The following is a 26620-nucleotide window of genomic DNA, read 5'->3' as shown; positions in this document are numbered from 1 at the left end:
GTGGTCGTCTACATGGTATGAGCTCTCCTTGATTGAAGTCCGAATTTTTGTTGTGTATGTAATTACCTTTATCTCTTAAATTTTTTATTATTGTAGCACGCTCAGCAGTTTTTTTAGGTAGCATGGCAAATTTTTTTACTTCTGCTTCATCTTTATGCACTGATTCTAAATGTCGTGCAATTTTCGATATTTTTTTGTGACAAAAAAACAAAAATATAACTTTCCAGTTCCTTTTGGCCCCGTTGATGGTTTAACAATCATACCGGTATCATCACAGGCTGACGTGCCCGGAACGTTTGATATCGATGATAAATTGCATGATCGATCTGTTGATTGATTTTTACTTCCATTCATATTTGCACTCTGGTTTGGAGCATAGGCTTCAGAGTCATCAGGATTGTCGTCACTATCAGCCACATCCAAGGAATCTTGCTCATTATACTGGTCCTCGGGGTTGTATTCTGAACCTTCATCACTCTGTGATTCGACATCATCATCGCTGTTGGGAATTTCATTACAAACTGTAGCTTCTACGTGTTCTATTTGTTCTGTTGATATACTGTTTATGGGATCATGCGAATCATCTTTTGTATTTTCATTCATATTTTCATTTGAAATTGAATAATCCATCGTTTGTAATATTAGTCCCGTGAGATTAGTATCTATGAATGCAGTAGTTCCATTTTCTACAATATCGTTCATGTCTTCTTTTGGTATTAAGACCTCACTCCTAGATGCCATCAATTCGTTCATATTATCATACGCGAGTGCATCAAATTGTGTCCAAATAGGATTATCATTTCCAACAGTGATAGAGGGTTCACTCGATGTACAAACCTCATTAATGTTATGCGACTGACTAACTGACACGTCAGATTGTAGTTGGTTCATGCTCTGGATAATCTTTGTAGGGTTGATGCAGTCTGTTTCAGCAAATTGAATTTCTTGGGAGTTAGAAGGCTCTGCACCAAGTTGAGTTTGAAATTTGGGTTGACTAGTACACTCATTTTGGGTTTCAGATACATTAGGTATTGCGTTAGGATTTGAGTAGTTGGTCTCATCAGTTTGGATTTCTGATCTATCAGAGATATAGTCCAATGGTTTTGTGAGTCCAGTTTGAAGTTCAAGTAGCGCTGTTTCATCATATGTTGATGGTGGATTGGGAGCCGTCCCGCCTTGTTCACATGTATTGTGGTTCACATCTTTCACAGATATGATCATATCTATTTCTTCAAGAGAATCTGGATCACCATCCATATTTACATGTTCACTCGATGTACAAACCTCATTGATACTATGCGACTGATTAACTGGCAGGTTAGGTTGTAGTTGGTTCATGCTCTAGATAATCTCTATATGGTTTACGCAGTCAGTTACGTCTGGTTCAGCAAGTTTGATTTCTGTAGAGTGAAAAGATTCTGCCCTAAGTTTCATTTAGAATTTGGGTTGAGTAGTACACTTATTTTGTTTTTTTTATATATCAGGTATTGAATTAGAATTAGAGTAGTTGGTCTTACCAGTTTGGATTTCTGATTTATCAGAGATATAGTCCAATGGTTTTGTAAGTCCAGTTTCAAATTTAGGTAGTGCTGCTTCATTATATGTTGATGATACGTTGAGAACTATCCCTTGTTCACATATATTGCGGTACACATCTTTCATGGACGACAGGTTCATTTCCATTTCTGGAAGAGTATCTGGATGATAATCCAGATTTACATTTTTTTCTACAGCATTGGCTGCAACATAGTTTGATACAAAGGCCTGTAGATCTTTGAACTGCGTTTCGGAACCTGGCTCATTGTCATCAAACGGGTGAGCATCCAACTTCTGTTTGATTTCTTTTAGATGATCCTTGTCATCTGAAGTAAAACCGAGAGTTATTAGGAATATTTTTCATGAAAAAAAGTTATTGCATGAAGATTTTGAGATGATATCGTGATTCAGTATTGTTCAATTCATTTTAAGAAATCTAGAAAGTTCATTCAATAGTTTTTATCGATACATAGATTTTCGTAACAATTTTTTTATAATGATATTTTTCCCAGTTATTCGTACAAACGTTTGGCAAAATATTTGTGCGAATAGTCATATGAACGATTCGAGGATATTTCGTACAGTCAATCCTACGACTATTTATACAGCTATTCATTGGCCAATAATTTTCTTCAAGTGAGTAAGAAATAGTCCATATCCCTCAAGAAGTTATTTTTTTAATATTTTATTTATTTTTATTTCAAATTCAACATATGCGAAAATGTAAACATTCTTTTTGGGACACGTAACAAAAAAATTATGTGCATGGAGTGTTCATGCGTTTTCACCTATGCCTGGATCGTCACCATTTTCAATTTTGACGTAACTTTGATACCTTGTAGTACTATTAGACACAAGAGTCCATTTTTCGTTTGTTTCCCGATATCACTTATCGTTCCCGAGGTATACATCTTCAAACATAAAAAAGCGTCTACTTTCAGAATTCTTAAGAAAATCAGAGAGAATACTATATCCAATTACGAAGATTTTAAGACCCCAACGAAAATGATATGTTCATTAGTTAGAACATTATGAATTATTTAATACAGTAGGTGCGATATGTTGTCTAGGTGCGGCTACTTAGATTTTTCGGAAAAAAATAGGAAAAACACTCTGTTGTTGAAATACAGACATTTTTAGACCTTGACGGAAGTGGTTATTCTTTATCAGTTCTGGTGAATTTTTGATAACTGTTTAATATCGAATAAACGTACTGGTCGCGAGATACGATTATATTTCAAATCTGCTCAGCATCGATGAGTTAACAATACACAGTATGAACTGAAACGTATATTTGCATTCACAGTATTATTCATTTCATTACATACTGCAGACTTGACTTGGAACAACAAAAATATAATTATGGAAGTACGCAGTCAACTGAAATCAAAAATTCACCAGAACTGATAAGGATACCACTTCCGGCAAGGTCTTGAAATGCCTCTGATTTAACAGAGTGTTATTCTTATATTTTGATTACCACGTCGTTGTGGTCCTAAAATGCTAGTGTTTTACCCATTGTATTTCCAGTATTTTTTTTTTTTCAGAATTCTAACACTAGCCGCTTTCTTCTGTTTGCGGATGTATACCTCTGGAACGGTATAAGTGATATAGGGAAACAAAAGATAAATGGACTCATATATCTGATAGTTTTACAAAGTACCAAAGTTACGTCAAAATTAAAAATGGTGATGGCTCGCAACAGTGTAAAATTCATTGAAGTTAGAATAAAAACTAATAACCGCACGAGTATTCCTGAAAAAGTTGAAATGAAGGAATAAAACCATCCGAAGAGTCACAACGTATTATTCTTTCAGACTGAACTTTGGCATGCTATGGTTAAATTATATATAGGTATATTGACTTGCTGTACTTACCACTAGAAGCTAAAATTTTTGCCTCGAACCTCCCACCACTGCATCGCACTGTGCACTCATTCTTCCGAGTTACGGAGATATTCTTCGATTGATAAACGCCATACGATCCTCCAGAAAAAATCACTAATATAAACGTTTCAGAACGTTTCTTCCAATTGCTGGGTCCCGCAGACAAAGTTTTTTTTTAATTATTTGCGTTCACACGTCTTTTCGTCATCGTGGCGAGTAGCAAAGAGAACCGGAAGCGGAAAATACAGAGCTGAGTAAAAAAAGAAGACGAATACGCGCCATTGGACTATGAGAAAATAAACATGCATTTGGCAATCTTGGACAAATATTAATACTGAATCCTAATTTATCTATCAAAAGTAATTAATTGGACACATAAAGTGAATAGTATTTTTTATAATTATTCGCGTTCACACGACATTTCTCCAATTTCTCGTCATCGTGGCAAGCAGTAGAAAGAACCGGAAGCGGAAAATACAGAGCTGAGTAAAAAAAGAAGACGAATACGCGCCAATGGACTATGAGAAGATGAAAATGTATTTCGGCAATCCTAGACAAATATTAATACTGAATCATAATTTATCTAACAATAGTCATTAATTATTGAAAATAGTACGCGGTTCGAAATTTGTCAAGTGTTTGCGCACATGCAGCGATTTGTGTGACGTCACAACTTTCTTCATGCGTATCCTACTTGACAGTTTAAAGGTGCCTTTTCACACGCGTCAATAGACGCTGATTTCGAACGTCAATTGAGAACAGTTGATGGTTTACAAATTATGGATAGATTATTGGTTTGACGTTCGAAATCAGTGTTAATTGACGCGTATGAAAAGGCACCTTAAAGCGTAGTCTGCAGCCCCGCGATTGTATAAGACTTACTATAGAGTGTGAATTAGTTTGTCTCTTCCGATATTGTTAGAGTAGTGGAAAGTAACGGATGGAGCAGTCATTGTAAACGAAAACTATTCGTCACTCCACTCATTAATATTTTTTATTCTATACTCAATCATATTTTTCATTCTACTTGTTGATAGAGAATAATTTTAGTAAACAATGACCGCTTCACCTGTTACTTAGTCATCGATATTGTTGGAGGTGTTACAATTGTTTTGCCACGTTGACGGAAATCGGATTAGAATAACTCACTACCTGCGGTCATTTTTATGATTGACGATTTCTCGAAATTAAACGATCGCTCCAATTCCGAGAGGCAAGGACTCTCGAATGTAGGTTATGATTGAATCTTATTGTATCGTATCATCGGTTTATAATATCAGACATATTAGAGAAATTGTATATGCTACATAATAATATAAAATATTTTTGTTTAATTGTTTAACAGGTTAACTCGTGGAAGTTCCGGAGGTATATAGATTATGTAGATATTTCGGAATATGTAGATTATGTTCAGATATTGTGAGATTGAGAACTCTGCTGTCAACGACGAACCCAAAGTACAGTTGAAGCTAACGATAACATATGTTCTGCAATCAAAGCTCAAGGCGAGGCTTCATAACTATGATCATCTATGAATGAAATGACATGGGTTACTATGTTATTAGCTAATGTAACGACTGCTCAATAGCAACTGATGACAGGATTTCGTTCTTAATGAATAACTGATTCTGGTAAGAAATAACGCAAGGAAAAAATTGGATCTAGCATTTTTACTTTTATTTTCTTTTACAAAATTGTTTTCTAATCTATCAGCATTCTTTAGAATCTTTTTCATTTCAACTCGATATGCCAAATATGAGGTGGTTTAGTATGTCACAGGTGGCTGCGAAGATACTTGAAGTTATTCATGTGAGTGGCTGCTTGCTACTAGAAAGGTCTCACAGTTAAGATTTTCGTTCAACTGATACAAGGAAGTGGTACCAGTACCTGAACACGACTTAGTATCCGAACACTATCATAGATGTCTGTTCTGGTGTTTACCAATGGGCATGCACGTTATTTGTTCGTGTGATGTTGATATCTTTTGTATCTTCAAAAACAAGGGAAAACATGTATTATGTCAAACCCTTCTTGAACGCTTCTTAGTTTAGTAAAAAATATTCATTGTATCTTTCTTTATTTATAATATTTTTGGCCTACATGGTCTCCTTATAACAGCATGTTAGAAATTTGTCCATTATTTGTTAATAGAAACTGATAAACCTCCGGAGGATGACCCATAGTAGGGTCGAAACGTTGAGACAAAATTAAAATTACTCGATTGATGACCTACATTTCCAAGATCCTTCATTCATACATAATTGAGGTCAAGATTACTTCTAGATACTATCATAGATATTTTGGATTCCCTTCGAATATTCATATTATAAAATTCATTTTTTTCCCTCAACAGATACTTTTGACATTTTTATTGCAAAATTTTTCATGGAAAAGCAATATTAATTTTTTTTCAAGGGTCCAAGTATTTTTTTATACTGCAGGGACATGATTTTTTACTTTTTTTACCAGGTATAAGGTTTCTGTTGAGAATGCTGTACTTTGAATAAAGATTCCAGCATGTTTTCGTTTATTTTGTTAATAAAACATGTTGGACTTATTGCTAAGAAAATATGAAATGAATTGAGTACTCTTCACAAGAATAACTTGGTCCTAATTTAAAAACCCCGCGTATAGATTCTGGGTTGCGACAAAATATGCTGTCCCAGTAGCCAAGCTTTGGGTGGTGAAGGCTACCCCAGTGGCAAGTGCCGAGTGAAATTAGGAAAGATAATAGACATAGTACAACCTTACTTCAAAAGTGATGACGTTATTTACGCTTCAAATACATTTCTCATTATATTCTTGTAGCAGTCATTGTTGAAGACAAAAAATAGAAAACAACCAATACTAGAAAAAAGCTGTGAAGAAAAATAAAATATAAGGATACAAAAGAAGATACTATGCTCTTGCAATTGACAAAATAAAATTTGGAAAACCATTTAATCAAGTTGCTGCTGAATTCGGTATCCCGCCAAGAAGTCTATATAACAAAATAAATAATGCTTATTCACTTGACCTCAAACAAGGTCCAGAAAGTGTTTTGTTAAAAAAGAAAGATCGGCAATTAGTAGATTGGATTCTGCACAGTGGAGTATACTACATGCTTTTCTTCTCGAAGCCAGAAGAAATGAGACGCGTAGTGCCGAACAATGTGAGGCGCACAAAGCGCACAGCAGCAAAGCCCCTAGTAATGAATAAGATTTGGAAACATATATCATTCTTAACCCTTTGGATACATTTGAGGTCTGAGACACGTCATTCACTTTCTTCCCCTAGGAGTGGATGACGTGTTTAAGACGTCAAACCAAAAATTAACCGTTCCACATGCAAATATTTTCTCAAGTAAATCCGTACCCAAGGGGTTAACCTTGTTTACTGTAAATTTCCCTACATATACTTCATCATTCCTACACCTAACGCCTACAAAGTACCTCAAGTTCAGTCGCAATATCTGTACCTATACCTGGGTCCGTTTCATACGTCATACCTGTACTTCAAAAGGTACATACCTAGATACTAGATAGAATGAACTTTAAGTAAGTAAGCTGACGCTCTGTTTTAAAAGACTAACTTTGCCACCTTGTTACACAATATATTATTTTACAACATTGAATATGACAGTAGTGAATTTTCCCTGTGAGAGGCGGTGGCGTCGTCGATCTTTTAGTCTTTGTAGATGTGGAATACTGCGGCTCTCTTAAAGAAGGGCTGGAGGATTCGAACGGTGACAGTTTGATTTATGCTGGTGTTTAAGAAGCTGGAGGTTCAACTTCGATAACAGTCAGCACTTCTTGTGACTTTTGCCTTTTCTCACTCACACTAGCTTGAGTAGATTGATTCCCACTGCATTTCCAGGATGGTTGACAATAAAACTTATGTGGCACTACAGATGGTTTCATCAGAATCCGACCCCCCATTTGTTTGTAATACATATAATTTTCCATATCTTCTTTAATCTGTAAAGAATCCACCTAAAAATTGATTCTAATTTTCGTGTTTTTAAAGATTATGTTGTATTCCCTAAACCATGCCACTTGGAGATCACAAGTATTGACTAGCAGATATGATTTCATATTTCCGTAATATACTATAGGCATAATCTACTTATCATTGACTTTTACTGACGTTGAAATGGTCCTCGCAGCAAAACAGATTTGACTTCGGTTTTGGCAGCGTTCGGCGAGCAGCTTCACACCACAATTTTCTTTTTTCTATCAATTTTGGTACGTGTACGAAGATTTTATTGGGCGTATTTTTTGTAGTATTAGAGCACAGTGGTACAGAGCACTATTTGTAAGTTTTGATCAAATTTTGAGACATATCAGTCGAAATTTGGTGTTTGGTACGTACTCCAGCTTGACTGCGGAGACTGCAGAATAGCAAAGTTGAGGCCAGGGAGTATGACGTAGAGTGGGAATATATATGTGTGCAAAAGGTCTATCACAGCGCCTCTAGTAGATCAAAGGAAAGATATAACGTGTACGTGTATCGTCGGTGTGAATTATCCGGACACATTTGGAAGGATTCGCATGTCGTCGAGGTTTTTCGGGGGCTTACAAAATCACATTTGCTGAAATGCAATATCTTTTGAAAATACATACATTTGTATTGTCAGTTGGTAATGCATTTTCTATTAGTGACAAGGGGAGAACTATTGAATATTGAAAGAGTAAAGCCTTGCAATGTAAATTGCATAAGGTTTCGCCATTTTCCGGCATTTCACGGTAAAAAATTAGTTGGAAAATTTAAAATTAGAAAAAGCTGAACTCAAGAAATTCTCTCCCTGAGTTTCACCAAAAATTATCCACATTGTTGTTGTAAATATCTGCCAACTTTGTTGGAATTTGTTGGAATTTGTACGACCAGACACAATTATTTAAAGTCTATGAGTCGTAGTGAAGGATTGATGTTTACCTAATTTAGGACTCTACATACGTCGTACGACGTTCCCCAACGTCTGTCCAATGAAAAATAATTTTCCTCATTTAGACATTATACTCGCTAATTTATTCTCCATCTTGCTCGATACAAATTGGAATCCATAATTTAAATCATGAGATCAGACCAATTCATTACTGAAATACAGCGGAGTAAAATCGGAGTAAAATACTCTAAATAAAGTCTATTATACATATAGACTCTCGTGGTGTCTGGAACACATCATCCTGGGTATGTATCCGACCCGAAAAAGACCATTTTAGCGATTGCTGGTGGCCTGGAACACACCATTAGATGGCGCATCGAGGGGTCCCGGAAAGAACTAGTACATATTTGAGGGGTCCGAAAAAGACCTTTCAGACGCTCAAGGTATGTTCCAGGACGGCAGCAATCGTTTAGCAGACACCAAATTATGTCTACTCACGTTCTTTCCAAGAGTAGGTAGGAAGTGTGGATTGGAATTTGAGTTAATGTTATCAATAAACTGTCACCTTCGAAGGTGATAATGCCTTTACTTAATCGAAATGCTTATTGCAAAACATTCATTCAAGCGGACCTGGGAAACACCACTTCATACATATTTCCCGATAATTCGGAATCTGAGAAATTTTTTCGAAAATTCTCGGTTGGGATGTTGTAAGAAATGTATTGTTGGTATTTTGCAATTATTCAAATGAATTTTCAAATTTGGTTCTCAAAATAACCTTTTCTCATGATGTCCTGGAAAAAACCTATACATTTTGTTTTTGATGTAGGAATCAAATTACTGCGAGTATCTATGAATTTCCAAAGGAAAACCACACCAGAAACACAAATTTGTGATTTTCAATGATAAAATGATGTCCAAAAATTTTGTCCCCAAAAAGACCTCCAGACATACATATATATATATATATATATGTAAAGTACATAGTACTTTCGAACTATCCCGCGGACTCGCGCCACGTAGGTAAGGCAGGTGACTGCCCGTGCGGGAGAGATAGAAGAGACAGTACAATCACATAAACACAATAGAGTGAATACAAGCAATGTATTAGATCAGTGCAATTAAATATAGACTATTGTAAGTCATTAGCGATTAGAGAAAGGGCACTGTGAATAATTGGCACTTAATGTCGTTTCTCTTTTCACAGGTGAGTCGATAGGAGGGTAATAGGATAATGTATTAATTTCTATGAATGAATCAATGTATATAATAAACCTAATCTCTTTTCACAGAGAAACACAGACTGTCGTTATTCACCCTGATTCTAATTGCCGCAAGCCAAGAACATTATAAAACGACATTAAGATATATATATATATATATATATATATATTGTGACGTGGCGGGTCCACCAGCCCGTCACCGACCCGCACCTCCACTCCCAGGCGGCCGCGTCAAGCGCTCTTAAAGAGCAAGGGAGAGTCCTGCCGTGCCGCCGATGAACAACCAAAGTTAGTTTTGAGATTTATGTATTGTTGCTAATGCTTTTTGTTACTCCCCCAACCCATTCTCTGAGGTGACCGCCACTGCCGCCGCCACTGCCGCCGCCAAGGCCAACGCCATCCAACGACCACCCTGCGCTGCCGTCGCGGGAAACGCGGAGGGACCACAGGACGACCGGCGTGGAGTTCGAAGCCCCGGACCCAGTAGTCGCGCTGTTGCTTGCTCGGACCTCGATGCCGCCAAGGACATGCTGCCGCTGCCGCCCAGGGGTCAAGTTGCCTCCACCTGAGCCTCCGATAAGACCGGCCTTGCCACCCGGCACCCATAAACAACCGGACTCAGCCTCCCCCTGGGCTCGCCGATGCCGACAGGACATTTCCGCCTTCGCCAGACCACTCTCGCAACATGCAGCACAGCGCGGCGAACAGACCGGCTGCCTAGGCTCCCGCCGGTCTCTCGCCAATCTACCTATCATCCCCTCCCGTAGCGCCACCGCGGGATCGCGATCACCGAGGGCCGGCGGCCACCTCACTCTCCCTTGCGCTGTGAATCAGTCACCTGTTAATAGCTTTGCTCTGAGTTTTCTTCTGCTTATCACTAGCTGTGTCATTCTGCTTTAGTGCGTATTTGGTATCTGTGCCGACACTGTACGCTCCCTGTAAGATCGAGTAACTGCCGTTCTCAAGGAAAGACGCCGTGTGTGCCGTAAAAAAGTAGGCTAACGTTACCCCGGGCCTCGCTGGCTATAGATTCTCAACGGCCTCAGGCCATTTTTCGCCAGTAACAGGTTGCCGGCCGGCTTTGGTCGGCCATTTTGTGTGGAAGCCCGGGAGCCTCGTGGTAGCTAAGCTTTTCTAGTTGATTATATTGTTGATCTTGTTTGCTATTCTTATTTTATAATTAATTTACATGCTCTGGTTGTTCATTCGTTAATTAGTTGCCGCTTTATGGTAGCGTATAATTTGTAATAGATCGTGTACCGTGCCGTTTCCCGGTCGCGTACCGAGTACGTGAGTGTGAGAGAGAGAGAGAATCTGTGAGTGAGTGTGTGCGCCCGTGCCGTCGTTGCCGAGCGTAACTACCAACGTCAAGCAGCGACAGGCGACCGTGCCGATAATATAGAAAAAGCGAAGAAGGATTATCTCGTATTTATGAAACTGTTAGATTGTTAGCAAGTTTGTTTTTGGAATTGCTCTGCCTTGTTTTGAGTTTGGAAATTGTTAACGAATTTGCTTCACAACGATCCTGTCGTCGTATGAGTTATTGAATTGTTACTGATTTTATGCCGCTTATTAGTCGCTTATCTTGGTCGCTTGCCGCTCGTCGCTTCTAGCTTATACAGCTTGATCTTTGCCGTGTCCTATTGAATTGTTTAATTTTGTTGCTGTGTTATATTTTATGCTATTTTGTTTTATTTCTATTTATTTTTGAATTGTATCGAAGCGTACCGCCACCGATAAGACCGCTTGCCGTGTAAATATTTCATTGCCTGTTGCCTTCTGCCTTGCCGTAACGGCGTTGCTTGTTAATAAATGCTGGTAATTACATCTATAATCATTCGATTATCATCTATACTATTTCACTTTCGCGCCCACGTTCCCCTCACCGCTAGCTAGTCGGCTGTTTTTGATTGTGCTTGCCCCTGCTATAGTTTCGCTTTGAGATTTGGTTGTGTGAGTTTGGTTCGCCGTTCTAGTCGGCGAACGAATGCTATTGGACGGTAAATTTCGAATCTGGTAAGAGTATAGTCTCTTACGGCTCTCTCGAGCCTGGCGCCCAACACCTGTTCTGTAGTGCCGTCAATCTTTATTTTTCCATCTTTCTATTGCCGTGTTGGTCAACGCCATTTTTGTAAACGAGCCTCTGTGCCGACCCCGCTTTCCCCCGGGTGAAGTAAAAAGCCCGTTACAATATATATATATATATATATATATATATATATATATATATATATATATATATATATATATATATATATATATATATATATTGTACGTGAGTGTGAGAGAGAGAGAGAATCTGTGAGTGAGTGTGATATAATATAATATACATATATTGTAACGGGCTTTTTACTTCTTTTACTATATATATATATAATGAGTAAAAAACTTGGTAACAAAATATATATATATACATATTTTGTTACCAAGTTTTTTACTCATTTCTCCCAGATAGAATAGATGATGGCTAGAGTCGAAATCTTAATACCAAACCTATATATCCTTCGACCTTGGTTCCTATCTTTGACCGAGCTGTACTTAAACGATATCAACCCAACACCGTAGATACGAGCCTCTGACTGTATACAACTACTTCAGCTGTTGGTCAGCCGTGCATTCTATCCTTGATGAAGTCCGCTCACCTCACATTACAGTAACAAGATTAAAATACAGTTTGACAATCTTCATCCTTTTCATTTTCTCAGTGATGTTCAGAGCAGTGGTTTCTTTTTTTTAATATTCATGAATTACTTTTATACCTTCACCTCAGCTATAAAGAGAGACATTTTTTTCAAGTAAGCTAATGCATGATCGAACCTTGCTCTCCATGCTTGACCGAGCTGTACTTAAACTGAGTTATGTTTTGCATTCCAAGAGCGATATTAATCCAACACCGTAGGACCTGAGGCTTTAAACTTACGCTAAGTCAGATGTTGACCTAGCAATCTATCCTTCACCGAGTCCGCCCAAAACTCATCGTAGAGTTTACGTTACAGTTACGAGCTTCGAACACAGCTTGACAACCTTCTTCGTTTTTTAAAACTTGATTCGAAATATTACTACAAGTTCAAACGCAGCTTGACATCCTCCATCGTTATGTGTGTAATGCTGTTTGGAATAACATTTTTTTTTTAAATTGTGAGACCTAAATTTCATTTCTACGTACAGGAAGGCTTAACTAAGTAAAAAAAATGTGTGTGATTTTTTATTCATTTATTTTTTTATTGAACGCATGACTTTTACAAGATAGTGGATACGTGATGTGTAGATCATACATGAATAAATTCATGTTGGCCATACGGTCCACGAAGGTAGCGTATGCGCAATCGTGTATCCTCACTGGCTGTGGCCACCTTCTGGAACAGCTCTTCGTCTTCTTGGAGGGCTTTATTCGACCGGTTTGGAAGAAAAATGGTAAATGAATCCTCCAAGTCTGCAACCACTTTGTCGCCGAACTTCACTCGACGAACACTGCTTACTCTGTACTCGTAGTATTCCTCAAGGTCTGCCAGCTTTTTCAATGGCAAGAAAGTCTCCAAGCGTGCGATTTCATTTAATTTTGTGAAGTCCATGATGATGGTTACTGTTGAGTCGTATTTTCTCAAATCTTCTTGTGAGTTGATACGGTTCGGATCTGATTTTTAGAAAATGTTTCACTTCTTCGATATTCTTGATTAAAAGTTGTTGTTGATGCTGAGTACTTTCAATGAAGAACAGTTTCAAACTGACGCTGACCTTTGCGGTTCCAACTTTTATAACATGGCTCCCCCATTTGCGTTTTGAAATTTGGTGAGTAAGGGAAAAGAATGTCACATGGTTAAAATCACTTCTGACTTTGGACTTTTGATAAGAACGACACGTGGTTCGATATCGTGGGAACGAAATGTCACGTGGTTCACCCCAGCCATCCTCAGAACTATTAATTGTCGAATGTTACGTAGTTGATATCATACTGGTCCTTGGACCACACAATCAGTTTTCGAGAGAAGAATGTCACGTAATTGATATCGGGTTGACGAAAACAATTCTCGAAACTGTCAATTGCGGAATTTAGGGTGTCAAATATCACCGCGCAAGCCGCTCAAAGTTAACCGGAACATTCCTGAGATGGGTACGTTGGAAATCGAAGCGTTTGCGTCTCCGCTACACCTCGATTGTCGGTAGGGGGGATGACAGCGAGACCGATGGTAAAGCTGCGTGATTTTGACCTGCGGTCGACGAAATGGTCGGTAAAGCAGCAAGATTTTGACCCTCGGCCGATAACACTGTCGGTAAGGTTGAACTTTCGGTCGATAAATAGGTAGCGCTATTTTAATCTACGGTCAGTACAGTAGACTGTGACGTCATCGCGGAGAAGGGTTTGAGTCTGGGGAAAATGTCGGTAAGTGTCGGTAACAGGAATCTGTGTGCAGAACTCTCCTTGTATTACTACTTACATTTACCTTTATCGGTGTTATTTTGAGTGAAGGTAATTGTAAATATGAATAAGATAGATATAAACTTTTCTTTCTAGATTGAATCTAATTTTTTACAAGAATTTTCAGAAAGATTCTGTGAATGAATGGGAAATTTATTTGAAAATCCATTCGGATTATTCGTTAAGCACACAACCTTTTAAATCTTTGGAAGCAAAACGTCTTTAGTAAACCTAGTAATTATATTTTTGGAGGTTAAAAGAGGAATTTCTAGAAACCCTGAGAATGAATGAATGAATTTCTTACAGAAGGAAATAACGCAATTATGTTTTGACAAAAAGCCTATTCCTAAAATTCCTTCATCTTCTATATCCGCTACAAAAACTTTATGTGGTCACATTACGAGGTCACATTAACTTGTACGATCATTTCTGTTTAAACTGGAGTGGTCTCTCTAGTGGCTGCCCGTAAATTGGTCTGAGGAATTCAATTCTTAACGGATTTTATGAGATCGGAACGAATTACAGTAACTTCTGCCCCGGTATTTATCACCCAGAGACAATTTACTCGGTTAACCAAACCGTGTGCATAAAGACCTGTTTGTCTAAGATTTTTAATTAGAAATTGGGAGGAAATAGGGTTATTATCAGGATATTTTCGAAATCATTCTTGCCCTTCCGAATCATCTAGAGCTAGTTTTTTGAATCTCTTGAATTGGAAGATTGTATATTTTCAGGAATCCTATTTAATAAATCATTATTTCTGTTATTATTCTTACTCCTCCAGCTACTTGAATTTAAATTAGAAGTATTAAAAGAGCTTCGTCGAGCGAGATCAATTTTCTAATGCAACGCGAAACAATGAATATAGTCATGTCCTTTCTTTTTACAATGAACACATTCTAAGGGTTTTCGTGTGATAGAATTATTTTTAATTTCACGACATTGCTGCCAGGGAGCGGGTTTATTTTGTTCATCAACTTGTTGTTGATTAGAAGTCTCTCTTGAAACTCCTACTTGTCGAAGTTTTCCTGACCCGAAACATCGTTTTCTTAGAGCTTTTACCTCCAAAGTTCTGATCATAACTTCTTGGAGAGAAGTGAGTCCTGACGTGCTTACTGAAAGTTTGTACGCCTTCCCCATCTGCTTGACGAGTTCCGTGTAAGCTTCGATGGCCATGACTTTGACGTTTGTGACGATGATGTTCAGAACTTTCGACTTCCATGTGTTGCGCCAGTCTGATGAGTCTGCAATGGATTTGCCGCCTTTATACGGAAGGATCGCAACGATTTGGAAATGTAGCGGTGGGGGTCTGCTCCACATTCTGTAGCACCAACTTTCAAGACAAAAATTGTAGTGAAACTCGTCTGAGCCTGCACACGCCAACCCCTCCTCCATCAGTGAAAGAAAACTTAGAAGACACCCGGTGGAAAAAATCGGCTAGCGGAAGGCAGGTAGTGCAGATCCGTGCTTATGACACTTAACGAAAAAGTTTTACGATGCTTGTTGAAAAACACCTTCTGAGAAGATTTTTTCCGCCAAAGTGTTTTGAGAAAATTTTCTCTACATATTCACACACTGCATTTTTGATTCGGATCCTCATAGCCAAACAGCCAGTATTACATAAATTATTATGGTAATACGGGGAAATAAGGCTGAAGCCATAATGATAGATACAGAAAAAAAATGCTGCTGATGATGATAATGATAGTGATCGTGATAATGATTTCGTGGATTATTTCCAGGAATAAAACGATGTATTACACAAAATTACACAGTTATTCATCAGATATTTTTCCACGAAGGTAATTTACAATATTTACATTGCTATACAGAAACGGATAAGGGTTGTGAAGATATATGTATAATTGTAATTAATTCTATTTTTCCCAGATGTGTAAATAATCTCATTTAACATTCCATTTTAATTCTATGTATAAGCGAGGATGTAATAGTTGTAAACTCTATTGGTATTTTCATACATATTGTCTACAATTTTTAGACTGACGTTTGCATTCCAGACATTCTTCAACTAGAGGATTTAGACCATCCACTATATCGCTATCGGGTACTAGTATAAAATGCAGGGTATATCTGCGGTAACTGGCAATGCTGGCGTCCATTTTCATATTTTCTGGTAGTTCATCCCGCGTATCATTGATGGAATTTGACCCAAACGTGTAGACGAATTCTATCGGTGAAAAAGAGATATCCTCAGACCTGATTGCTCTCAAACCACCCAATTCTTTGTAACGGCGGAACGATTTCTATAGAGAGCCGGAGCACTCCTTCAAATACCAACTACTCAGCCGCTGCACATCCTCAAAAGCGCAGTTGTATCCCGGGATGTATTCAGGGTTGTCGTCATACCAAATCGATCCTTCTCCCACATGTTTCCAACTATTGTCTGATGGGAAGTATCCATGGCTTAGATCATGCCAGGGTGCCGCTTCCATATCGGCCACACTGACGTTGTACCATCGAGGATCTCCATCAGCCATGCTCTCTTTTCCGCTGCTTTGACGTATACGTATCACGCATTTCTCACCATTTTTGTCAGCATCTGCGGCACATCTTCGTGATATTTGTTGCCGGCACTTCATGGTATCCCGTGATGATTGCGCGTTGACCAGGCGTTAGTAGCGCCATACTCGATATCCAGGCTGTTCAAATCACCGGATGGTTTTATGAGAATGTGCTCCAAACCCGATCCGTTTATGTAGATGACTGCAACTTCTTTGGGTTGCCATGCATAGAAGCTTGTTACCATGACCGATGAAACATTGCACGTCCAGGATCATCTCTATATTGTAGAGGAATGCTGAACTCGATTTTTCTCAAATATTAGTAGACGACTGACTATTCGTTCTCCTACACACCAGCTTTCATCTCTTCGAATTTCGTAAAAGTGGAGGGGATGATGTATATTATTTATAGCCTATGACTGCATGAAAATTCACACTTTTTAAACCCTTCCCCGTAGTATTTCAACGGTAGACGATTTGTTTCGGCCATCTTACACATTTCAGCCAGTTGAATCGAATCTTCTTGCAGATTTCTCGCGATTCTTGGTGTTAAAAACACGTTGTGTTACCCGTCAATCTCAACCAGAACACGTACCCCGAATTTCGTTCTGACCAGTCTTAGTCCGGTGACGACATACAGCCCTTCAATTTCGAGTTCAGAAATATTCTTGGTCAGCAGACTCTAGGCGGCTGACGTGGTTGATTTTTCCCAAATCTGTTGCGTTTCCGGTGGGTTTTTCTTTCACAAGTGCGAACAGTTCACGTCGAGCAGACGATGAGAACAAAGTGACTATCGTATCAAGCCGGCATTTTATATACCATTCACCCCCACCACAATTCTTCATCAAACAAGACTCGACATGCATTTCGTGGGAAAATTTTTGATGCACTTTCCCCACCACTATCCCGTCAGCGACATCTGGAATTTTGTAATAAATCTTTCTGAGAATCCCATATCTGTGACAGATTTATTTCGACAGCAATATCTCTGTACATGCGCTTCGCAACACACATGCACATAAAAAATCTAGTAATTGATATTGGTTACATAGCGAAGAGATTCAGATCACTCGGTTTACTGGATAATGGGCAGAAACACTCCATTCAAACTTAACGATTAAACCCTTTAATTTACGTTAAGAAGATCTTGTTTTACATATCTGGACAGTCGAACGCATGAGACGTACAGAGACGAACTGCCAGGTACACGGTATCGACTCTCGCGTCACAAAAGGATATCACCGGGATTTACATATAGCTTTTGCTTGAAGCGTCGAAATTGTCTTGACCCCAGACACTATTTTCGGTTTGCAGACACCAGTGTACTACCTTACACTATACTCACGCACATATGATTGAACAATCTCACATTTCTGAGAAAATTTTTTCAGCACTGATTTATTTACATTGCCACCCCACTGTGTTCATTGTCGGCATGACCTGAAGGCCGCATTTCCTGGAATTGTTTAATAGGTCTAACGTCTTCAAAACAACCGGTTATTGTTAATTTCCCTCCATCAAACAAGACTCGACAGGAATCCTCCCCCCCTCACGCCTCCTCTCACGGGCTCCTTTGCGCCCCCCTCGCCGCCCCCCCTCGCCGCCTTCGTGTCGCTGCCGCCACCCGCCCGCCCGTAGGAATTGCCCCCCCTTCCCTCTCCCCCTGAAACGCCGCCATCTTGGATCAGAACTGTAGTAATATATCTACTGGTGTACGAAAAACTTATTACGAAACCCTCAAATCTATTTGTTTTGTATCAGCCATACATAGGTATATCAGCCTCACAAAATCTGCCTTCGAGGGAATCTCTCAAATCACATTCAAGGGCTGAAGGGTAAAATAAATAGCTTTATACCTATCTAATATTAAACGTAATATGCACACATACCTATTCGCTTAATACTTCCACTTACTGGTGGAAAACACGAATAATTCTCCAAATTTTTCTCAGTTGCTTGGTGGCGTGTATTTTACATGCAGTCATGTAATATAGAAACATAGGCAAAGCACAGATCAGACTAGAGTAAAAATATGAAGTGAAACATTGGCAAAAATAATTTGTTGTCTGAATCAAAATATATTCTGACGCAGTTGATTTGTGGTGTATTTTATATTGCTATGAACAATAGGAGGCAAAAAAAAAGATTGAGAAGAGTTTGTTATTCTGATTGGCTGTATGAATTTTGAAGAGTTCTCTTTCATGCTGTCGAAAAAAATGCGACTTGTATCTGTTTTAAATCCTTTAGGGAGAACCCGGATTATACTGCGATTTCACTAGTACACAAAATAGACAACTAAACATTAAAAAAAAAACGCTGCTGCCAAAGCCTTGCGGATAAAATATTGCAAAATGTACGCATGTGTTTGTACATACGTACAATATGTACACATGCTGGTGATATCTGATCAAGAAATTAACGGATCAGACTCGAATTTAGACTTTTTTCATTTCAGCACGTGGCTTTGGAATGCGAGTAGTCGGGGGTAAGACTGGGATCGACGGTCGAATGTTCGCTTATATTGTGTGGACGGTACCCGGGGGACCAGCAGACAAGGCGGGACTTCAACAAGGAGACAAGGTAATATTCCGAATTTCATTTTACTACTTTATCTCTTTCATACTTCTTCTTGATTTTGAATGATATTTTTATTTTGTTCACGAGGTTCTCGTTCAAAAATGAAGTTTTAACAATGTTTGATTTATTATTCTTATTTATTATCTAAATATCTTAAATCTGCAAAATCATGAATTTTTTCTTCATTTAAGAGAGTAATTGAATAAGGTAAAATACAGTTGTTTCACTCAGTACAGAGTTAATCGATTTTTGGTAGAATTACTTTCTCGTTTTCATAGACAGAAGTTTTTCGTGAATAAGTTCATTAAATGCCGAGGTTCAAATGAGGAGCATATTCAGTTGTCACGATAAAACGAGAGAAATAGAAACTGAACGAAAGTGGAAAAAGAGAAATTCGCAAACGTAATACTACGTAAAAGCAAAGAAAATTGAACAAACGTATGAGTATCTGAAAATAAGTTGAGAAAGTTGTATTCTTCTGTCTGCACGCATATTAGAAAAAAAGCATTGAAAACATTCAAACAAATGAATTGAAGTTCTATCAGAAAAGACAAAAAATTATTAAAGAAAAAAGATCAATGCCATAAGAAACCGATTACGTGTAACCTTTACGCACGCTTGAAGTAAAACTTCTTTACCGTGAATTTACGATCATCTTATGACTAAAAAAAGATAACTGAGTTTTGGGTTTCATGAAAAAATTTACTTATATTTTTTTATTCTAAGTAAACACACCACAAAGAAAGACAAAGAATAAATTAGTGTTATTCTGTTGTAATTGACAATACGGTAATCGGCAAAATCAACTTTCTATACAGAATCCTGCCATAAGAAATTTCAATTCAACAATTTGAAAAATTCACTTCGTCACAAAAGATCAAAGAAAGAAGAACATTTGACACGATTTCTCTTAAACCGATCAAAATATTCAACAACCGAACAAAACGATTGAGTACGAAGAAAAACCACAGAGGAGAAACGAAAGAAGGAAAAGTAGGAATTAAATTTGAGGAGAATACACGGTGAAACAAAAGAAATCTAATGAAATTTGTTCACACAAATTTTTAATGGTGCTGACATGCAATTAGACAGAGAAGCTAGAATCTCAGCAATCGAGTAAATGTCATTTGTACAACACGCACTATTTTGAACTAAGAAACCACAACTCGATGCATCTTAAGCGCCTTATTACTAGACAAACCCATTGCTTTCAAGTTCTGTGTGTCCATGAGTGGTGAGGAAATTCACATACCATTTCTCCACTAAACTTGCCTAATTCATCGCTATTTAATCTAAAGAGTAGTCCTTTCGAATTCGCTGGTGACTCGCAAAGCGCTAATCACTCCAGGAAGTTATTTATATGGTGTTCATCCACATTTTCTTTTTCCTGTTAAAACTTGTTTTTTCGTTAGTAAAATATTCACAATTTGTTTAGTTGAAAAGAAAAATCAAACAAGAGTATTACGTACATGAGAAAATTACTCTGCCATCGATAATTGTTGTCTTACATCAAAACGAAAAGAAGTTGAACAGATTGTGGCTTATTTCGTTTTAGGTTCTTGAATGGGGTACAGTGTCTTTAATCGACCGAAGTTTTGAGGAAGTTGCAGAAATTATGGAACGCACTGGTGACGTTGCCGAACTTGTTGTCGAACACGCAACCGATATGTAAGTTCCTTGATATGTTTTTTATTTGTAACAATCTGCGGTAAACTGGTTAATTAAGCCATTGGATTCAATTTTCAGGAGAAAAAAAAATATAAGCACAAAACTGATCATTTTTTTGTTGTCAGTTTTTCGTTAATTCTCGTCGGAAGAATGTGTATTTTTTGTACGCTAATTTTTTTACTTTTTCTCTTGAACTGTATTTGTAGATTCAAATCGCTACAGTGAGATATTCAATAGTATCTATTTCTAGTCTACGTTGGTCCAGTAGTACAATATTTGAGCAGAATACAACTTTCTGGAAAGTCGATCAAAGTAAGCTACTGAATGTTTAGTACAACTTATTTCTGATCTAATGAGGCCGAATTTGGGATTTGAGAACATGTACGCGTTGGATGTGCTATAATGTGGAAGGAAAAGTTTTAATCAGTGAAATATGAGCGTTACAGATTCAATAGTGTATTACATTCGTACTTATGACACACACACTTTTCCTGTAACACCTATAAAGAAAAGTTTGATTCGAAAAGCAATAAAGGTATCACTACCAGTGCGTCAAATTGAAGCTCCGTAACTGACACCGTTGACTTAAGAATCTAAAGAGACCAGAATAAAATTTCATGATCAGTACTCAAGAGGTAACTGGGCTTGGGTGGGTCTGAGGACTCAAGAGTAGAATAGCAGTGCTGGTTCTGGTTACGGAATCATACATCACCGATCAGCCCAGGACACAAATCTTTTGTAAAATGCTTAAGGGTGGGGGGTCGATCTCGACCAGCTTGTATAACATATACTTTCGTTCATATCCTGTTTCCGTTTCTGTGGGTGGTAAAAATAAGTGTATTTCATCGGGGGTAGCTGGCGTAGACATTACAAGTGAAGGGATAATGATAGAGCTGAACGTTTAATCTTGTATTCGTGAAGAGGCGTTGCTGAGGCGATAATTTTGACATGCTGCGTTACAGTTACCTTACAAAATGATGATGAATCCAGAGTGTAAATAAACAGTTTATATCTCCTGACTTTGCCTTTTTATCCTGCGGTACAGACGCCCGCATAATCACACGCACACTCATTAGATAGACAGACTCGCACTCGCTCTATCTTCTCGCACTCCGTCTATAACGAGACTTCGCACCGTAGTGTCACTTGTACGTGCACCCTCGCAGATATCCCCGTGCCCCAATCAGCTGTACAAATTTTAGTACTGTTATGGGCTGGGTTGGCTGATGACCAAACCACTCCCAAAAATATAACGCTTGGCTCGGACTAGTTCTCCCGGATGGTGAATTATTTGAATTTTGATGTCGTTTTCCCTCTTGGTTGAACCGACTTTGATAATAAAATGGTCACTTACCTTTTGCTGGTGACCGTTGATTCGGGCTATGTGGGCGGCTCTGCGTGTTCGGCCGGTGGTGAGATTGGTTAAAGTTACTGATCGCTTAATTTATATTAGGCGTTAAAGGTAATTAATTGTTCAACTCGCGATGTAAGTTTAACACACGAATATTTGTTTCTTCAATTAAGGTTTAACACACGAGTATTTGTTTATTCAAATCAAGTTTGAAGAAAATTCTTATAATGATTTTAATTATAAAAGATGAAAGGTTTAAATGTAAAGTCACGGAATTCCCTTTTAGCACTTTAGTTTGTTAAATTAAATAAAATAAAAGACCCTTTGAATTTCTAACAGATTCTCTGGTCTGATTGATCTGCCTAAAACTGAGAGAACGATTTCTGATCGAAGACTGTCAATAACTGAGAAGATATATTAGAGCGGATCCACGTCACTTCACTCAAAAAAAATCCGTCAAGTCACGGATCTTTGCGCCATTTGAAATATCCGTAGTACGATGTAAAAAAAATACAATTTCAAGGATTTTGAATTTTTTTCAAAAATGGCCGAGTTCGAGCAATGTGAAGTTTTGTATACCACTGTTGCACTGCTATCTTTGAAAATTCATATCTCCGAAAGTATACATCCGAGCGGACTGATCCTGCAATCATTCTGTTCGTGAAAGAATGCGCTTCGATAAAAAAAAATTTATTTGAAAAATAAACATTTCTTTCAATATTTGTTTACCGTTTTTTTTTTGGTTTTGCTGCCATTTCCGCGGGACTAACAACAATTCATGGAGATAATTTTTTCGGATACCTGTATCTTTCCTCTTTAATCCTGAAAAAAAAAATTGATGGAGAAGTTACCAGGGCCGGAGAAAAAAAATGAAACGTCTCGTCGCGCGTCACCGCGCGCGCCGGCCCACGTCGGCGCTACTCCTGCGAACTCGGTATGTTGTGTACATGTATATGTATCGAAGTGAGGAGGTCAGTCACATAATTCCAGGTCAAAGAAGCTGCATAACCGTTGAAAGAAATGGTGAAAAAATATCGGTTCAGAAGCATCTGATGTTGAATAATCTGAGAGAATTGTATCGATTATTCCGTGATCGTTATCCGGGTAAAAAAATCGGTGTTTCTAAATTTGCAGAGTTGGTGAATTTTTAGTAGTATGCGATTTCGCTGAGAATTATGCATTTGTTGTACAAGATTCCACGCAAGGGTTTCACTAGACCAATAATCAGGCGACTATTCATCCAATCGTGGTTTACCATAAAATTTACCCCGACGACCAGTTGAGACATTTTAGTTTTGTGATAATTTTAGAGCATCTGAAACATAATACAGTCGCGGTTCATTTATTTCAAAAAAAGTTGATCAACTATATTAGAGAGAAGTTTCAAAATTCGATTCCTATAGAAAAAATAATTTATTTCTCCGATGGAGCAGCTTCCCAATATTAGAACAAAAAGAAATTTCATAAACATAACACATCACTTCGAAGACTTTCAATGCGAAGCCGAATGGTATTTTTTTGCTACATCACATGGAAAATGGCCGTGTGATGGTGTTGGTGCAACTGTTAAGAGCATTAGCTTTGCGTACGAGTTTACAACTGATTGGCAATTCCGATCCTATCCAAACACCGCTGGATCTGTATAATTGGGCAGGTTCTTATTTTCGGAGCATATCTTTTGCGTACTGTACGTCTGCAGAATATCAAGCGGAAGAATCTATTTCCCAAAATCGATTCGATAAAGCCTTGACAGTTCGTGGCATTCTAAAATTACATGCGGTTATTCCAGTATCTCATAAACTCATCAAAACAAAATTATTTTCCGCATCAGAAAAATTTGATTCGACGAAACTTATGAATTAATTTCAAATAGAGGTTGGCTACTAAGCGTTATCCTGCGAATCATCGCTGAAAATATCGGCCCTTTTCAGAGCCACCAACATATTGCAAGATTATCTATCAGTCATGTAACACAAACTGAGTGAAATAGAATTAAACCCAATTTCAGCACAGGAGTGCTCAACGAACCATAACCGTACTGGAATTCTCAGAACAGGTATACAGTTTAACTCCAAGAAAGGATGACCAGTGGACGGATACTTGAGGGCTAGGGTGGTTAATATCTATTTCCGTAGAATGGATAGCCCGGGTAAGTGGAAGAGCATCAAATAAAATTGAACTCCACTTTATCGTATATAATATACGCAACGCACCGAGTTCGCGGGAGTAGCGCTGACGTGGATCGGCGCGCGCGGTGACGCGCGACGAGACGTTTCATTTTTTTTCTCCGGCCCTGGTAACTTCTTCATCAATTTTTTTTTTCAGGATTAAAGAGGAAGGATACAAGTATCCGAAAAAAATTATCTCCATGAATTGTTGTTAGTCCCGCGGAAATGGCAGCGAAATCAAAAAAAGAAACGGTAAAAAAATATTGAAAGAAATTTTTTTTTCCCAAATAAATTTTTTTTTATCGAAGCGCATTCTTTTACGAACAGAACGATTGCAGGAGCAGTCCGCTCCGATGTATAGTTGCGGAGATATGAATTTTCAAACACAGCAGTGCAACAGTGGTATACAAAACTTTACATAGCTCGAACTCGGCCATTTTTGAAAAAAATTCAAAATCCACGAAATTGTATTTTTTTTTCTACACAGTACTACGGATATTTCAAATGGCGCAAAGATCCGTGACTTGACGTTTTTTTTTTTGAGTGAAGTGACGTGGATCCGCTCATTAGAAAATGACGCCTGAGAATGAGACTTGAGAAAATGAGAATTGAGCAATGAATGTCTTGAAAAAACTTAGAGCTGCTTCTTCTTGTTGAAGACTGGTTGACGAAAATGTAACGACTGCTTGACGAAATAATGTAACGACTGCTTGACGAAACGGTAACGACTGCTTGACGACTATGTCACAACTGCTTGACGTCTGTGTAACAACTCACTGTTCAGAAAAACTGAGAATTGAGAGAAACTACTTCCTGATTGGTTCCCAGCATCTTTGAGAGAGCTGCCCAACAAAGAAGTATTGATAAGATTTTGAGTTTCCCATTCGCCATTAACTACCCCCGCCCTTTGGGCACGGTGTAGCATCCAAAACTATCTTAACTAATCCCGCCTCTTCCATGAGTGCGGGTGGGAATTGCCGTGCTTGTTTTGGTACATGATAAAAAATATTCTACTGTATGTTCGGGATGACCCTGTCAAAACAGACACTTCAAAGATGGCTATATGGATTTTAATCCGTTGCACGTGCGTGCCAGATTCTGCATACCTGGAAATATCGAGAAGCGATTTCCGGTCATCTGGTTACTCTTAGAGAGTTTGTATATTCTAGTCTGTTTAGGTAAGGATTATCCCGTAACATTATTTAATGAGTAAGATTATTATAAGCTGAGGGTGGTTATTTCCCAGAGCCGTAAAAAATGATAAAGAAAGCCGTATGCATACAATGCATACGGAGACTCAAAAATATAAGATATAAATGAATTTAATCGAAAACTGAAATAAAACTAATGAGTAGGGGCAGAGGGCATCGAAGATGTGACAGTACCATATATAAATCGTCATTCCGCACAAGAAAAAAAAAACAGGAAAAATTATTGTTAGAAAGAAGACAAGCTTATAAATAGTGCTGAAGTGCACTGCCATCGAGCTAATGAGGCAACGTTCACGAGTACCAAAGGGCTCATGGCGTACGCGCATTATGCTGTATCAGCTCGCCCGTTTGCGACTGCGAGCATGACACGGAAAAGATGTTGGTAGAGCCTCCCGACTGCAAGTTCTTTTCCTTAAATAATTTGTTTCAACGTAAGCGCAAGCGTATGTTTCTTTTTAATTACGCTTTATTGATAATTTGAAAAAATTTGAAAAAAGCCGCGATACTTGAACCCGGGCCGCCAGCGTGCTAGTCGGTGACGTAACTCACTACGCCACGTTCGATTGCTCGTAGGCACAGTGGTCCTGAAGGGTCATTTAACAGCTTTAAAATGGATCCAAAATCGGGTCTTGGAATATGTTTCCAGGTCATTTATACCATCGACATTCGAAAAAATCTAAATTCGAACTGCTTCCTCTCTCGATAAATTGATATTTTTATGTTTTCATCGTGAATTCACGATTCATTCTATATTCGTTTGATAATGATCAAATAATTGGGAACGAGTACATGAACGAGTTTTATAATTCCATTTTTAGCCTAACCCAGGATCAACGACGAGGACATAGTGGTAATATGGCCACATTATTTATTTATTTTTAATAAAATTGTTGTACTTTTTTTCATTTTTCTATTAATTAGGATTTTTTGTTTGTTTATTTTTTTCCCATGTTCTCATGAAAATTTTCTGTAATATTCCAGAGTGAAGTAAGACTACAATTCACAATTTTGTTCATTGCTATGAAAGCTGTTGCTTATGTCAAGATGGTACAGAGCCCAACTGTGTCGTATACCACTGGATCTTGCAGTTTATCAGCTTCGGTCAATATAATAGAACAGCTTTTCTGAAAAGTCCTACGGAATCCAAGAGTATAAGTGAATCACGTAGTGAATCAGAATTGACTCGCAACGTTCTTC

General features: G+C 38.2%; 1 protein-coding gene across 1 annotated transcript in view; it reads left to right on the top strand.

The window, feature by feature from the left end:
- Window positions 1-26620, top strand: part of LOC124414949 (regulating synaptic membrane exocytosis protein 1-like) — a 946547-nt gene that overhangs the window by 460436 nt on the left and 459491 nt on the right. Inside the window, exons 7-8 of the mRNA XM_046896140.1 lie at window positions 18904-19028; window positions 20581-20693. Coding sequence (XP_046752096.1) covers window positions 18904-19028; window positions 20581-20693 — 238 coding nt within the window. The remainder of the gene's footprint in view (window positions 1-18903; window positions 19029-20580; window positions 20694-26620) is intronic.

The sequence above is a fragment of the Diprion similis genome, chromosome 14 (genome assembly GCF_021155765.1).
Source record: "Diprion similis isolate iyDipSimi1 chromosome 14, iyDipSimi1.1, whole genome shotgun sequence".
In the NCBI taxonomy this organism is placed as follows: domain Eukaryota; kingdom Metazoa; phylum Arthropoda; class Insecta; order Hymenoptera; family Diprionidae; genus Diprion; species Diprion similis.
The sequence above is the reverse complement of the archived record's forward strand: the minus strand, read 5'-3'. Positions and strand labels throughout refer to the sequence as shown.